Raw genomic sequence first — 17,435 nt, 5'->3', positions numbered from 1 at the left:
CCAGTTTGGCACAAGCGATGGGCTAGAAGTTTAAAGAAAATGTTATAAAATGCCTCACCTGTGCTCAGGGGTGCAGACGAAGGAAAGCTTGAGAAGTATCTCCTCAGTTCATTTATTTTGTGGGGCCAGGAGTGGAAAGACACTTTGCGGGGAGATAAGTTGTTAGGTTTGGTGGGGGAAGTTCAGTAAAATAAGGGGAGACTTCTCAAATGTTTAGTGCGGGGGGTGGGTTGTACTCCCGCCTGTGTTGATAACAGTGAGCAGCAAGGGAAGAAGATGGCATGGACATTTGGCTGCCAGCTAGTGTAATGTGACTTATATAGGAACAGTGACAAGGAACAAAGTGATCCCTCCAGCATGCATGCATGTGAACACACACACACACACCCCTCTGCTTGCAGACTGTTATACTTCGCTCTTGGAATTGCTACTCTTAGTTAGGGCCAATGGCAGCCATTGCTCCTTCAGTGGCAGCCTGCTTTGGAGGACATCCAACAATTTCAGTTAATCCAGACATCTGAATTACTGTTTGTTGGATTACCAAGAAGGGCTTTATGACTTCATCACTCATAGGCACACTCAGCACTTCCAACTTGTTTTTGGTTTTGAAAAGCCGTACTGGATTTGCAAACTGTTATGTATCGGTCTCCTCCCAAGGGAGTCAATTTGTTGTATTGTGGTACATTCCAATAAAGAGTCTTAATTAATCTCTGATCTTGCAGTGAGATCATCAGTGGGTTCAAGTGGTCCCAGCAGTGCTAGACTTGGTAATGGATGGCTATGTAATACAGTACTAAGGAAAAGTAACTCTCTGTTTCTTTCAGTATGGAAATTACATTAGAATGAAATCCATTTAATAGTGTTTGGGCATTATTCTTGGAAATCAGGCTCCCCCGCCCGATTGGGAATAGGTAGCTTTTCCAGTCCACAAAGTAGAATGTCCTGATGCTCAACCCCAATAACTTTGTAAAACCTTCAACTAAGTGAAAGTCACACTCCATTGTTTTTCTAATATTGTAAACAAAACAAACAAACCCAGTATTATGAAATTGGTGGATTCAGATTCAGTAATAATGACAGTGTGATCCAGTGGTGACTGGTCTGTAAGGGCAGAAGGGGCAGTTCCCACCCTCAAAACAAAAACAGAAGTGAATAAAGGATCAGAATTATCAGCAATCAGGGAAACCTTCAGAGCAGGGAGCTTCTTTCAGTCCTTCCTCCCCTGCCTGTAACTTCTTTTGGTCTTACTGACAGGAACAGCTGCTACTCTAGCTGCTCCAGCCAATCTGATTCCTAGGATGCTCCTCCTGGCACTGCCCCCAGGAAAAACTAAAATAATGGGTTAAAATGCATTCCCTGGTTGTTTCAGGGAGTATATTTTAAATACTTTCCTCCCTTCTTCCTGGGGGCAGTGCCAGTAGGAGCCCTCTGAGGAATCAGATTGGTTGGAGCAGTTTGAGTAGCAGCTGTTCCAGCCAGTAAGACCAAAAGAGGAAGTTTCAGGCAGGGGGAGAAGGGGCTTGAAGAAGTTCCCTGCCCTGGAGGATTTGATTTGAGCTCAAATTTGGCCAGGGGTGACTGGGTAGATTCATTTAGAGGTCGAATCACTTGAATCAACCAGATTCAAGTCATATCGATTTGACCTTGAATCGATTTGCACATCCCTACTAGAAAGTAGTGTATTTAAAAAGTTGAACGCAAGTGATGTAGCCTATGAACATAGATGGAGTAGATTTCTTCACTTTAAGCCTGAGGCCTCCACTTAATGCTTAATGGTTGATAGGATAATTGCTTACTCAAAGTAGTCTCATTAAAATTAAAAGGACAGTAGGATAACTTTGAGTAATGTTTCTCATTATGTCAGTCACTGTCTCTTTCTTGCTGTATTCCCTACAAAGTAGGAGAGGATGGATTATTGGCATTTTTATTTTAAATATACTAACAGATCTTAAGCCCTGTGGGATGCTTTAGCTAATGTCAGATTCTTAGAGAACAATCTTTGTGCTGGGTGAGGTGCTGGTTTATCTCATAGGGTTTTTACATTATTTTCCATTCACATTTTTAAAAGGACCTTTCCATTATTGTCCCCTCCCGGAACACCATTTTTTTTAGGGAGTGTTTAACTGTTCCCGCATTATATGGAAGCAAGTCCCACTGACATTAATGGAGTTTATTTCCTTCTAGGTGTTGCAGGTTCAGTTATCAAAATGCTGCTGGAAAATGCTGCTCTCTCTCACCCGGAGATGTCCACCTGCAGCTGCCGCCAGCTCATCTGGTGGCTATGCAGAGGTGGGCCTTCTCTGCTGCCCCAACACTCTGGATTGCACTCCCTTCTGAGATGAGAGCCTCCCCCTCTCTGACAACATTTCGTCATTAAAGACATACCTTTTCATCCAAGCTATTTTAAATTTAATTATTATTTTCAATTGTTTTAGGGGAAGGTTACCCTTGTTTTGGCTTGTTTTTAAATTGTTGTAAGCCGCACAGAGATGGAAGTTTGGGGAAGCATACACATTTGATAGATAAAGGACATGTGTACTCCAGCCTAGCATTCTCTTTCTCACAGTGCTCAGCTACATGCTTCCTGAAAGCGCCAAAGAAGTGTAGCAAGGAAATCCCAGAAACCATTCCCACACAGTGCCAACAGACTGTTATTGTGGTGGAGCCTGCTCTTGAACATGGAGGTACTACATGAGAACTAAACCGCCTGTGAATATGGAAGCTTCATTTCAGCATGGCCAAGTAATGCTTCCATATTCACTGGCAGCTAGACTCTGATGTAGAACCCCTATGTTCAACAGCAGTCTACACCATAACGATGGTTTTTTTGGTGCTGGGTGGGAATGGTTTTTAGGATTTCCTTGAGGTTCCTCCTTCAGAAATTCTTATACGTTTTTACTCAGAAGTAAGCCCCAGAGAAATAAATGGAAGTTCCCCCCACCAAAGGGTTACCCCATTCTATGCTTTACTGAGGGGCTGGGAGAAAGGAAAACAAGTTCTATTAAGAAGTAATCTGCCTACTTTCCTTTCACTACTCCTACAACTGACTAGATTTGGTTCAAATTGAAGGTTCACAAGTTAGCCCACTTGTGCCTCAAATGTTCATGTGTCCACCATCTTAAATTAGGGTGGATGATATCATTACAGACTACACTTCTAAGCCGTTCCTATGTGTCCCTACACCTGTAGAAAATTTGGTTCAAATTGGTGAGGCACTTCACAAGTTATCCCACTTGTGCCTCGAAAGTCTACACGTTCACCATCTTGAATTGGGGTGGATGACATCATCACAAACTATACTGTCGAGGTGCCCCATGTGTCCCAACAATTGTACCTGATTTGGTTCATATTGGTCCAGGCATTGCAAAGGTGATAGGGGGACATATGTACACACGCGTGGAATGCTGGGTGATCTCATAAGCTTCCTGGAAAGTAGGCTAAAAAAAGAATCCACATTCTTATATATTTATATTTATTTTATTTCTATACTGCCCTTTCAAAAATGGTTCAGGGTGGTGTACACAGATAAATAATAAATAAATAAGATGGATCCAGCTGGATTCTTGCCTAGGACCATTCTAAGATGGATTCTTGCCTAGGATCTTTGCTGATCCGGATTCCTATGAATCCAGAAGTAAGCTCCAGTGGACTAAATTGACTTTCAAGTAATTTATTTCAAGCTTTGATGAGGGCCCCCTTTGGTGGGGGTGAGAGAAATTGGGCAGCGGAAGAAAACAAATGTTCATTAAAGGAAAGGGAGGGGGAAGAACGGTTGTTTGACTATACAAGTGCCAGAGTGCTTGTGGACTGTCCTTATAAGGCACCTGTGTTCAGAATCAGGCAGTCACTCGCTAGAAATTGCCAGGACTTATCCCTCCCAGCTTTGGGTTCAGAATTCTCAGTGGGCAGACTCAGTTATTTTCTTAGCTAACTTTCCATTAGTTATTTTCCCTGTTATGGAAATTTTGAACAGTAATTACTCAAAAACTAGATTGATGTTTTTCATACCAGCAAAAGGCATCAGTCCAGTATGGGCCTGAATTCTTGAGAAATACTAAAGGATATCAAACATTTAAAAACATACTTTATCTGTGGTGAAAGGAGATTGCCAAACTTTGAAATCTCTTTTTCGGTGTTAAGAATGTAAACTACTGAATCTCACTCCTTTTGCAATGGAATTGCACCAGATTTGGAGGGGTGGTACCTCTTGCTGCCGAGGTGATATGTGTATGATTTCATAGGGATTGAGTGGATATATTTGTCTTTATGGGCAATAGAATGTTCAGGGCTTATAATGGCAGAATGTTGAAAACACTCCTCATCTCATGGATGTGCATGAACGGGTTCAGTGCTCCCTTTCTGTAGCGCTGAACCTGTTTGAATGCTGGCGTTTGAGCTGGCAGGGGGGTGACTTTAAAAAAACAGGTAAGGCACTCCTTACCTGTTCACCCCTCCCCTCTGCTTTTCCCCTGCTGGCACTCGATTTTGAAAGAGATGCGCAGGGCTACAGTGTTCCTTCCTGCACCCCTGATCGCCATCTACATGCACACGGTTAGCGTGCCGACACCGACTGCTCGCTTAAAGGCACCTCCCTTCAAAACCCCAGAGAGTGCACAAACTGTTCATGCACATCCCTAATCTTAACCCAGTATAATGAGTGCTATGTGATTGACCATCATCTTGTTTCAAGATGGCAGATGCCAACATTATCTCTATCTCTATCTCTATCTCTATCTCTATCTCTATCTCTATCTCTATCTCTATCTATCCCCCTGTCACTACACCCTAGGATCTTCCTAGTTTGTATTGAACCATAAACATGTGAGATCTAAAAGGGTGTTAGTTGTACTTTGGCTGCTATCTTGAAACAATATGTGGTGGTGAATAGCTCTGTCCGAGTCCTTTAGGATGCCCTCCCATGTGCTGTATATTTTAATTTACAGCAGACTGTAAACATACATGTTATTTTATGTTTAAATATATACACAGATCTTTTAAGACGTCTTCCCTTCGGAAAGTAGGTTTTTTAAAAAGGATGCTATGCCTTCTAATCAAGCACATTTTATAAGATGACATCGATGAATCATCCAAGTTTTTATTTATGATCCCCCCCACCCGCCGATTCACCAAAACATCAAATTCAGGGGAAATTTATATAACTGTTCTATAACATGATGCACTCTAGAACTGTTGCTTTTGAAATCTTTTTATAATTTTCAGTTGAACCACTTGTTTACATATTTGTTACATACTTCCCCAAACATGAATTTGAATTCAGAAGAGCACATCAAGAAACAGCAATAGGCTTGACATCATCTCATACTGTGTGGGAGGAGGCAATGGTGAACCGCTCCTGTATTCTACCAAAGACAACCACAGGGCTCTGTGGTCGCCAGAAGTCGAAATTGACTTGCCAGCACACTTTACCTTACAATTGCCTTATCCATGTGTTTATATGGCTGGGTATTTGTTCCCTTGTATGTGTGGGAACTGTAGCATTGCCCTCCTTAACCATGTCACTACTAGCTAATGTGAGATGTCTTATGTGGAGTTGCTTCCCCCTCTGTCTATTGCTGAGCTGAGATTTGAACTGGGCATTTCATCTAACCTTTTATTTAATTTAAACTGTCTTCTTCATCTCCCTTACAAAATAACCCAAAGCAGCTTCTATTACAATAATTTTTAAAAAAAAATTAAAGCAAATATCATGGCATTAAAGAAGCAATACAACAGCAAAGAATAAATCACAAAATCAACAGTAGGAGAAAAAATCAGCAAAAGGCCACCCATCTACTAACAGATAATCTGAATTTAATCTACATGCCTATTTGAAAAACCAGGTGTCCAAAACTGTACAGTGAAGGAGCTATATTAGCTTGTCTAGGGAGTGCATAAGAGCCCCTGGTGGCGCAGTGGTAAAACTGCCACCCTGTAACCAGAAGGTTACAAGTTTGATCCTGACCAGGGGCTCAAGGTTGACTCAGACTTCCATCCTTCCGAGGTCGGTAAAATGAGTACCCAGAATGTTGGGGGCAATATGCTAAAATCATTGTAAACCGCTTAGAGAGCTCCAGCTATAGAGCGGTATATAAATGTAAGTGCTATTGCTAAGTGCTATTCTGCAAAATTGGCATCAGAACAAAAAAAGGCCCCGTTTCTAACAGAAACTCATGGAAGTTAACTCAGAAATGCTGAACTCAGTGTAAGGGAGTGGGGTACATATGGAAAGTCCTTCAGGTTCTCAGGTCCCAGTCTATTTAGGGCTTTAAATATAAGGATCAGAAGATTGAACTGAGCCCAGAAACAAATGGGTAGTTAATGAAGTGGAACAAAATTGGGGTAATATGATAACCTGTTCCCATCAGTATTCTTGCTGTAACCTGGACACGGATGGGCATTGTCCAGGCAGAGTTTCAGAACACTGAAAGGATAAAAGGCCTGCCACAGCCCCGTGCCTTCCATCACTCACTGAGGCACTTCACGTGACACGTGTGAAGCTCCTGAGGGGGTTCTGCATGGAAATCAGGCTTAGCCCTCTCTCCCCGCAGATGAGCCACTCATCATGGAGCTGGTAAGGGGCTCCAGGGATCGGGGGCAGTGCAGCCCCCGGAAGTTCCAGGATGCCCAGTGCAGGCACCGGGCATCCTGGAGAGAACCCTGAGCCTATGAGGCAGCTTGCAGCCTCCCAGCTGGGGGTCTACTCATGTGTTTCCATACACGAGCATCGAAATGAGTTTAATGGAGCACTCGTTCTGTTAGCCTTATTTAAGCGACGGGTGGTTTAGGTGGGCTAGCCGCCTTGGGAGCACCACGGTTGCCTGCGAGCCTGGTAGTTCTGACAACCTACACGCCTACTTAGCCCACTTTCCAGTGATAGTGGGAATAGCTTCACTCACTCACTCATGCGTAAGTCTGCTTGAGATTAGTTGCTTTTCATGGCTTTTGTTATGGGGTTTCCTAGGGGATCTATTTAGGGGCAGCAAATGCGGGAAAACCTTTGTGGGGTTTTTATTGAGGTTTGAAGGGGAGCTGCTTGAGTGAAGAATTGTCTGATTGATTGATTGATTGATTGATTGATTGATAAAATTTGTACACCGCCTCAAACTTTCATCTCTGGGCAGTTAACAATAGCACAAAACCAGTTAAAAACATATACAAAAACTAAAAACGATTTAACAATTTTAAAATAAACCAGAGATTAAAACCTAAAAAAAATTAGGAAGCTGAGAAAGCTTGGGCGAAAAGATGGGTTTTCAGGTGTTTTTTTGAAAATTGCCAGAGATGGGGAGGATCGTATCTCAGCAGGGAGCGTATTCCACAATCTTGGGGCAGTGACCGAGAAGGCCCGTCTCTATGTAGCCACCAAACGAGTTGGTGGTAACTGGAGACGGACCTCCTCAGATGACCTCAATGGGCGGTGGGGCTCGTAGTGAAGAAGACACTCTCTTAGATACCCAGGGCCTAAGCCGTTTAGGGCTTTATAACTAGCACTTTGTATTTTGTCTGGAAACCTATTGGCAGCCAGTGTAGCTCCATCAGTAAAGGAGTAATGTGGTCTCTCCGAGATGACCCAGAGACCAACCTGTCTGCCGCATTATGAACCAACTGAAGTTTCCGGTCTATGTACAAAGGCAGCCCCACATAGAGCGCATTACCAAGTCTGGAGGTTACCAACAGATGTACCACGGTTTTTAGGTCATTGATCTCAAGAAATGGGTACAGCTGGAGTATCAACCAGAGCTGATAAAAAGCACCCGTGGCCACTGCCTCAACCTGAGAAACCAGGGAGAGGTGAGAATCCAGAAGTACTCCCAGACTGTGAACCTGTTCCTTTTGGGGAAGTGTGACCCCATCTAGAATGGGTAGATCGAAATCATCTCTAGAGTTCTGACCCTGCACAATACAGTAAGTACCTCCGTCTTATCTGGATTCTGCTTCAGTTTATTCTCCCTCATCCAGCCCATTACTGCTTCCAGGCAGGCATTTAGGGAGGATATGCCAGCTATCCTCGCTAAAGTAGAGAAGTAGATCTGGGTGTCATCAGCATACTGGTAACACCCAGCTCTAAATCCCCTGATGATCTCTCCCAGTGGTTTCATGTAGATGTTAAAAAGCACTGGAGAAAGTATGGAGCCTTGAGGGACACCATACTTAAGCTCAGATTTCAAAGAGCAACAGTCTCCAATCAACACCATCTGGAATCTATCCGAGAGGTAGGAGCGGAACCACTGTAAAACAGTGCCTCCCACCCCCAACACCCTCAGACGTTCTAGAAGGATACTGTGGTCGATAGTATTGAAAGCTGCTGAGAGATCCAAAAGGACCAACAGAGTCACACTTCCTCTGTCAATTCCCAATTGGAGATCATCCATCAGGCCGACCAAGGCAGTCTTCACCCCATAGCCTGCTCGAAAACCATTTTGAAATGGGTCTAGATAGTCAGTTTCCTCCAAGACTGACTGGAGCTGAGAGGCCACCACCCTCTCAATTACCTTGCCCAACCATGGGAGGTTGGAAACAGGCCTATAATTGCTCGACTTAGAGATTCTAATGCAGGCTTCTTTAGAGGAGGTCTAATGATTGCTTCCTTAAGACAAGGAGGCATCCTGTCCTCCCTCAGAGAAGATGGAAGTTGGCTTTAGATGGAAGTGCCAGAACAAAAGGACACTACTTTGCCAAAGAGGCTGAGAATGGCTCTGATTGCATTTGGATGGGGTTGGCTGGTCTGCTGGAGTATCTCTTTGTCCCAGGGCCCTGCTTGTTCTAGATGGGGACTTAGCCTCCTTTAGAATGCAAGAGTACTGGTTGGCTTTCCCGGGCTCTTTGCACAAGTTTCGAATTGCATGACTCTTGTTCTAGTCCAAAATGGATGCTCATTCTCATGGAATCAGGCTTTTGTCTCTGAAATAGTGCCCTGGGTTGAGGCTAAATTCCACCAGGAAGGGGACTTCTGTGGCAACAAAATCAGGTGAAACATCTAACTTAAAAGGGTCCAAATAATCACTACCTAGGAACACTTAGGAATGAGCAACCAGCATATGCTTGAAAACCTTTGAACATTAGAGAAGATTGTTCTTCAATAAGGGGCACACAGCAATCTCCTTCAGTACAAGTGGAAAGAAGCATTAACTACCTCTGTTGCTTAAACATTCCTACCTGACTTGACTTCAAGTTCTCACAGGCTTCTGGAGTCAGTCTTTGGTTGCCAGTAAACTTTACTAATTAAACTGATATCTCTACTACCATTAAAAATTACTTATTTAGGCTAATTTCCATGTACCCTTTAATACTTATTTAATGGGTTCATAGTTTGAAGTTATCTTCTTGTTTATTAAAACCTATAAGGTATTAACACTTCATTTCCAGAAGAAACATTTTATCTGTTTGATCAAAATGAAGTGCAGTTATTTGGCTGAATTAATTATTTTTCAAGATGAAAATGGTCAGCAGTTGATTTCCGTTATTTTACCATCTACTATATGTTTGATGTTTATTTTTAATGGGTAAGGGGGGGAAGTCATATTAGGCTGCTGCCAATCAAATAACTAACTTCAAATAAGATCTCGTACAAAAGGCTTCACAGTTGTAAAAATTGTTTACTTATTCAAAGCTGATCTTTGTTCTTCATAATGTCTATTTCTGCCCCCATTATTGATTTTGTCAAAGGTCAGTTTAAGAGTAAAATGCGTAATGTCACTGATAAAGTCATCATCTTCTTTTTTACAGCATAAAGAACGTCACTCCAAAAGTAGGAGATGCTGAAACCCGTAAAGCCATTCGCCGTGCCTTTGACGTGTGGCAGAATGTAACCCCTCTGACATTTGAGGAAGTTCCTTACACTGAACTAGAGAATGGCAAGAGGGACGTGGATATTACAATCATTTTTGCATCAGGTTTTCATGGAGACAGCTCTCCCTTTGATGGGGAGGGAGGATTTTTGGCTCACGCTTACTTTCCTGGGCCAGGAATTGGGGGAGACACTCATTTCGACTCTGATGAGCCATGGACTTTGGGAAACCCTAATCATGATGGTAAGAACACATTACTACTTGGAACAGTTTATCACAGGCAAACTGCCGGATTATTTTGGTGCTGCACCTACAAGCCGTATTTGGGCTGTTACTCGGTGCAGCGAGGTCCCTGATTTATTCTATGGCATCTCTTTTGCCTGCTGAAGTTCACAAATTGAGATTTCTGTCATCTGCAGGTAGGACTCAGAGAAGAACTCAGCTCCTGGAAAATTGCTGCCAATCAGTTTTTCTTAATACTTAATGGTCCTTAATAAGGACCAAGGATCTGACTTGCTATACAGCAGCTTCTTATGTTTACCTATGTACTGTGACTATTTCTAGATTTAAAATGTTGTGGGAAGTAATTGAATTATTAAGAGCCTCTTGACACAAAGATCCTTTTCCTGATACAGACAATTACATTGTGTTTTGTTTTGGATGTAGGCCATCAAATAACAGTGTAAAGATTTATGGCAGTCGTTTCTGATTGATTTTGTTGATCATGGTAAGGACATACCTAAGATGAATGCTAAATATTTTAAAATCACAGTTATAGGTGCAAATGTTTTGGAAATAGTGTAGTCACACCTGATAGCATACATATGAGCAAATATCGCATTAGTTTTTCGTAATGTTTTAAATGGTGGTGGTATTCGGTTATTATTTTTCAGTTATTCAGTTATTACTTTTTGCACATTTTGTAATAACTGACCAGTCACTTCTCTCTCAGCCTAACCTACTTCACAGAGTTGTTGTGAGGAGAAGCTCAAGTATGTAGTACACCGCTCTGGGCTCCTTGGAGGAAGAGCGGGATATAAATGTAATAATAATAATAATAATAATAATAACAACAACAACAACAACAACAACAACAACCGTATCCCATTAGTGGCCAATAGCAACCATGGTAAATAAGTTCCCAACCAAGAGAACTGTTTATGAGTGCTGGAAATAATTGCTTTGTAGTGTTCTTGAAGTGACAGATAGACGAGGAACTACTGGTGACCTTCCCTTACTCCAGTGGTATTTTGAATATATATGCTATGGACTGGGCTGTGGGCCCATATTAGAGCATCTAAAATCCATGCACTTGTTTGTGCATCCTAGGGTGGCCTCTGTATGAGATGTATGAGTCACCACAGAGAACACCCTTTCCCAATGCATGATAGATCTTGCTTGTCAAAAAGAAGGAACTTGGATTAAGGCTCTCTCAAAGGATCTCAAAGGTTGGTGAGGTTGACATGAAAGGAAACACCTCCACAGACTCTGGCCTGGTTATCCAGAGGCCTCCTTGATATTCTGCAGGACATTCTACCATCAAATTCCACTTAAGACAGAATTAATTGGCAACCTTAGTTGGTATGCTTCTCTAGCAATGTTTATAATTCCTGTCAGGAGTGTTAACATGACCAAACACTAGCGTAATTATTCATTTTGATAAGTACTGTGGTGCATTGGGAGAACATTACCACATACATCACCACATGTTAAGCATGGCAAAGGACTAGCACCCCATTCCACAGCTATCAAGATTTAATTAGCCTCTAGCATTAATCATCTCGTGTTATTAACTCTCGGTCTTGCATATGTTTACACTATCAACTAGGGCCCTCCCTATACTTTCCTCCCCCACTCCCAGCAATATCCTTAGCATATGCTGCTCTAATCACACACAGTACTGGGTCATATAGCAATTCTGAGGTTATAATTTTTAGCCTGCTGCATCAGTGTGTACTTCTTACATTTCAAACATCTCATTCATTCTAGGGAGAGTGAGGGCCATGTCCCATCTGTATATCACCCTCTCCAGATTCAATTTTGTGGTGATAGGGTAACTGGTGGGCCACTGTGTGAAACAGGATGCTGGACTAGATGGGCCTTGGGCCTGATCTGGCAGGGCTGCTCTTATGAAGCAAATGTGAATGTGCCAGTTATCCTTAGATTTTCATGTTCTAAGTATTTTATATGTCAAAAGCAAAGATCAGAAGTCACAGCCATGTTTTCATATAACTTTGTATGATATTGAGTAGGGTTGTGCATTTTGGGCTTTTATCTGTTTTGTATTTGGCCCGAATCTGTAACACCCCCATTTTGTTCTTTGTTTGAAACCATCCAATCTGCAACACCCCAATTTTGTTCTTTGTTCGAAATTGCAAAATCCGAATCTGAAATGTTTTGGGTTTTAAAAAATGACCCCAGGGCAAAACTAGTGGGTGGGGTGGTAGTGCCCAATGGGTGGAAGCTACCACCCAAATTTCAGAGGAATTGGGCAAAGGGCTGATTTTTGGTGAAATTTTTAAGATTTTTCCCATGGGGAATAATGGAGGTTTCAGCAAAAGTATAGCTTCACGTTCGGGGGAAAGGGGTGGCGCAGAGCAGAGTAGGGTGGGTGGTAGTGCACAGTGGGGGCAAGGAAGCTACCCAAAGGAATTGGGCAGAGGGCTGATTTTTAAAGATTTAATGGAGTTCACACATCTTTAAGGTTCTTCCCCATAGGGAATAATGGAGGTTTCAGCAGCCCCACAACTGCACTTGCGGGGCACCAGGGTGGCCCAGAGTGAATGGTGGTGTAGAGCACATAGGGTGCCAACCACCCCCATGGGTTGCTAACCCATGAGGTACTGGGTTCTGTTTTTTCTGAAATGTTTTGAGTGTAGATTCTCTGGTAGCATATGAGAGTGGATTCATGTTTTGTCATTGAAAATCTCATATGCTACCAGAGAATCTACACTCAAAACACCTCAGAAACAACAGAACCCCAGCAACCCATGGGGATGGTTGGCACCCTATGTGCTCTACATCACCACTTGCTCTGGGCCATCCTTGCAGCCTACTCCATCTTAATGAATTGAAAACCTCTTCTTGAACTCCTCCCCATCCTTTCCCCTTCTTCGACCATTCCCCTGGCCAATGTGGGGTCAGTAAAGAGTGGCAAGAGGCAAAAGAGCCAGAGGGGAACAAGGAGGGGATCGTCAGCACGTCAGCCCATACTTAAGGTCAACAATCAGAAGGTTGGAAGGGTGGGAAATTCAAAGAGATGTCAAACACAAAATGAAGACTGATTCAGAGATCGCCACAAAATGGAGGTCTGAAACAACAAAATGTTTTGTAGCCGAAACAGGGACATTTTGTTTTTTATACAAAACTTTTGTATCTGGAAAATGGTGTTTTGTTTTGTCTACAAAACACCCAAAACGGGCTGTTTTGGGTACAAAACATTTTGTATCTGAAACGTTTCTCACATCCCTAATATTGAGACTATTTTTGCATTCTCTGAAGAGCTATCTTGGACATTTCACAGTGCTTAAAATGTTATTAGAAAATAAGAACATTAAATACCTGCCTGATTACATATTAAGATAGAATTAGGCCTGCTAGTTCATTAGATGACTTAATTAATTGGATGAGCTTGCTACATGAAGTTTGGGTCCAAACTGTTGAACAATAAATTTAGTGGTCTTTAAGACTAAGTAATTATCAAAGATGGTTAGGGAAAGCTTGTAATGTCTGCAAAAGGAAGAGACTATAGTCTTACTAAAGTTAAATGGTCCTTCAAGAAGAAAAGGGGGAAAGTGGTAATTAAGGCTTTATGAGCACACAAAATATATATTGAGGTTTATTGATTGGTTTAAATCAATATGGTGGGGGTAGAGAATTTTGCCTTTATTCCTTCATGGATTTTCCACCCAAAGATTCAGCCCTGTTGAACAATGTTTGCAATTAAAGGATTTCATCTAACACCACCTAGGATGAGTTGAGAACGGCAACAGGTCTAAATGGTGCATTTCCCCCCCAATGTGGCAGACTCAATAAGACAGCAGTTTATTGATCTTAACTATCACAAGAACTAATAGCAACCTCACTAATGTCAAATGAAATCCTACTTTCTTGACAGCTCTGCATTAGAAGAAGCATTTGATAATCCAAGAACCTGAATAGGGGAAAATGTTATGAGTAGAATTTTAATTACAGCTCTGACTAGGGAAACAAAATGCAGAATACTCACTGCAGTGCATTTCCTATCATCTTCTTACTTAAAAGCCAAATTTGCAAATGGACTGGGAAGTGATTTTTTTGCTTTGTTATAGGAGCTGATGCCAGGGACATCATTAGGGGCTGTCACATGGGGCACAGGCCCCAAATGAATTGCTTAGAGCCTCAACTCTCATCAGCCCAGGGCTGGTGAAATTTTTATTTACCCTGTCAGATTTCCTTATCCAGTAATGATGGACAATAATGTAATTTTTCATTACCCTGTCAGATTTCAGTACTGGAAAAGCTTTTCTGATGGGTAATGTTTTCTGATGGATTAGACTGAAAATGTTCAGCACCCATGCACATTTCAATACTGGGGTAGGCTTTTCCAATGGGTAATGCGTTCTGATGTACTGGGAGCATAATTCCTCATTACTCTGTCAGATTTCAGTATTTTTCAGTCATGTTTTCTGAGGGACTGGACCATAATTTTTCATTACTAAGAGATTTCAGTTTTTCCCAGTATCCATGTACATTTCAGTTACGGGGCAAGCTTTTCTGATGGGTAATGATTTATGACAGAGACGACTGAAAATTTTCATTAACTTGTCAGATATTACTGAGGTGAACCTTTCTGAGGGGTGATGTTTTAGGATGGACTATACCATAATTTTTCATTACTTTGTTAGATTCCGGTACCAAGCTAAGCTTTTCTGATGGGCAATGTTTTTTGACAGTCTGGATCATAATGTTTCATTGCTATGTCAGGGCACTGGCTACAAATGGAGAGACTGGGCATTCTCTTTTCCTGCCAACTGTATAGGCATTTCACAACACTTAAAATGTACCTTAATAAATACCATTGTAGTCCTTCCCTCTTTGTGCTTTCATAGTTATTTGGGTGCCAAATAAGCAACAAAATCTGAAGCTTTTCTGTAGAATTTGGATTTGTTTTGTTTACATTTTGAAGAAGGAAATAGAATCCGACAGGTCGTTTGGGGAGAAAAAAAAGAAATCTGCATCCTTTAGTTGTACTGAGCATGCTCAGTTGCATAGGGTAAGAAAATCTGACCCGCTAAGAACCCTTGCATCAGCCACCTCCACAACATCTTCCAGAAAGGAAGTGCAGTAGTGGAGGCACCTGCACAGAGCGTGGGAGAGAGCATATTGCCCCTCCATCTGCTGTTTCCACCTTCATAAGTGCTGTATTATAATATTGGAAACTGTAAAATGCATATGCAATTGTTCCTGGGGGTTATGATTGAGTTTAATTATCAGAAGGAAGGCTGTGGGCCTGGTCCCCAAATCTTTTAAGTACCTAGCAACGCCTCTGGCTGGCACTCTAAAGCCAAGGCATTTTCAATGGGGATTCAGAAGACCCCTAGCTCGGGTTTCGCAGCACAAGTTGTATCCTTTACTGGCAGTGACATACAACCCTTCCTGGCTTGAATGGATCTGCAGAGATCACTGCTGTGTTGCATTCAGGTTACTGAGGAGTAAATATGCAATGAGAGTTTTCACTTTGAAGCAGCAGATGCCATTGTCTGGACCTCTCTGAATACACGTTAGTAAATGCAGATGTGCAAAATGTGATGACTCTAGATCTAGGATTCCCCTAACTGGGAGATTAGTTCAGGAGATGAAACAGGGTGGGAAGACCCTGTGATCCAGACTTGGGTTATGCCATGTCTCTAGGAGCTTCTGTAACAGACTTACTGATACCTTTTATCTTATCCATGCAAGTTGGTTTGCTTTGTAATAGAAGACTGTTTTGTGCAGGGCAATATATTATGGAATAAGACATTGGATATTCAGCAGGATTCCACAACATTTTATGGGTATTGCAAACCAACAGGATGTAGCATGTGCCACTCCAAATTCGTAATCTGTCTGCGCTTTTGTTCCATTTTCTTTTCTCATTTAAAAGTTTCTGCCTTACTAAAGCAGCACTTGTGCTTTGTGGGGGTGGAGGGGAAGAAGTCTTTAATTGATTCAATTTCTGTGTGTGTGTGTGTGTGTGTGTGTGTGTGTGTGTGTGTGTGTGTGTGTTCTCTCCCCCACCCCCAAATACTGGAGCCTTCTACCACCACCACCACCACCACCACCACTTTGTTTTAATTTGCACCAGTGAACTGATATCCCTGCCTGCTTCTTGGTCCTGGAATGCAGGTACTTCATAATCTCATTTAATCTCAAGCTTTATTTCCAATCACCACCCTTCACCCCCCAACACTATCTAAACAGTGCCTGTGTATGTATGCATTTGTGCAAATCCATTATTAAGAAATACATAAAATTCTAGCTCTGAAATTCTAGGAGGAGGAAGCAGATATATAGAAGAAATATGTGAAGAATAGCATGTGGATAGTAAGGGCCAAAAGTGAACTGAATTACAAAGTGATCGGAGGAATTATGAGGATTTACTCCTAGACCAAAATGGTATGCTCTTCTGATGCACACACGGAAACCTGAGCACGCCTCCTGCATTATTCGCATTGTGGTGTTATAAACAGAGATCATTCTCTCTCTCCTCCCACTGCTTTCTCCTTGCAGAGTCCATCTAACTTCTGTCAAGTTCTAGGTCAGCTGTAACTTTGTGGTTTTCAGGTGTCACGTTTGCAAATTAAACTCCATCAACTGCATGAAAAAATCCAGGCAGTGCAATAAAACAAGCAATGGATCAATATCAACACACATGTATTTAACTTTTTCTCATTGTGCCAATACGTCAGTAAACTTACTGAATGTATAATAGCATTTGGTTTGTCAATATCCATATAGCTTTCTCTTTAGTTAACCACAATTCTTTACTCTGGAAGATGAGGCTAGCCACAGAATCCGTAGGAGATGCTTACAAACATTAGTTCCATAAATAAGGATCAATATACTGCCTGTATATTTTTATATAGGCACCCTTTCTCCCCATTATGAATTATTTGCTGTCTTCCCTTTAAGCAGAAAAAAAAAAAAAGAACTGACGTCTGATTGAATGTCAGTCTTCTTAATTGCATTTCTAAACCTCACCTGATCAAAGACAGTCAGATATTTCCAATATCACTTTATCTCCGTAAGTGAGCAATTTGTATATAGCTTACTGCGAATTAATAATTTTATAACTGATGGTTTATCTTCTTTTCTAACAAGCAATGTGGTTGGTTAGTTAACTTACGTAAGTATTTTCAAGAATCTATTAAATACTTTCAATTACAGAATGTTAGTATGGTTTGCATTTCTACCATAAGTGGTGTCTGAAAAGTTCTCATTTTTAACCAGTGAGCCTTCTGTTCCCTTAAATGACTCCATCGTTTCACACTTGTGGTCCTTTACGTCTGGAATATCCTCCCAACTGTCAGAGGGAGTTGGCAATTACCTGTCACCTGGGTAATTTCAGAGCCTGGACCTAAAGGCCTTCTGGGCCCCCCACCCCACTGCAAGATAAGCATCATCCCC

The 17,435-nt window shown here is 41.8% G+C and overlaps 1 protein-coding gene across 7 annotated transcripts in view; it reads left to right on the top strand.

The window, feature by feature from the left end:
* The window catches only part of MMP16 (matrix metallopeptidase 16), a 350,260-nt gene that overhangs the window by 184,121 nt on the left and 148,704 nt on the right, over window positions 1-17,435 (top strand). For all 7 annotated transcript variants that reach the window (XR_008306306.1, XM_053246794.1, XM_053246793.1 and 4 more), the window contains one exon: window positions 9,727-10,031. Coding sequence is in view for 6 of the 7 variants with exons in the window: in XM_053246794.1 (XP_053102769.1) it covers window positions 9,727-10,031 (305 nt within the window). In the remaining variant the exon portion in view is untranslated. The remainder of the gene's footprint in view (window positions 1-9,726; window positions 10,032-17,435) is intronic.

This window comes from Hemicordylus capensis, chromosome 4 (assembly GCF_027244095.1).
Source record: "Hemicordylus capensis ecotype Gifberg chromosome 4, rHemCap1.1.pri, whole genome shotgun sequence".
Classification (NCBI taxonomy): domain Eukaryota; kingdom Metazoa; phylum Chordata; class Lepidosauria; order Squamata; family Cordylidae; genus Hemicordylus; species Hemicordylus capensis.
Note: the sequence above shows the minus strand (reverse complement) of the source record. Positions and strands in the feature narration are given on the sequence as shown.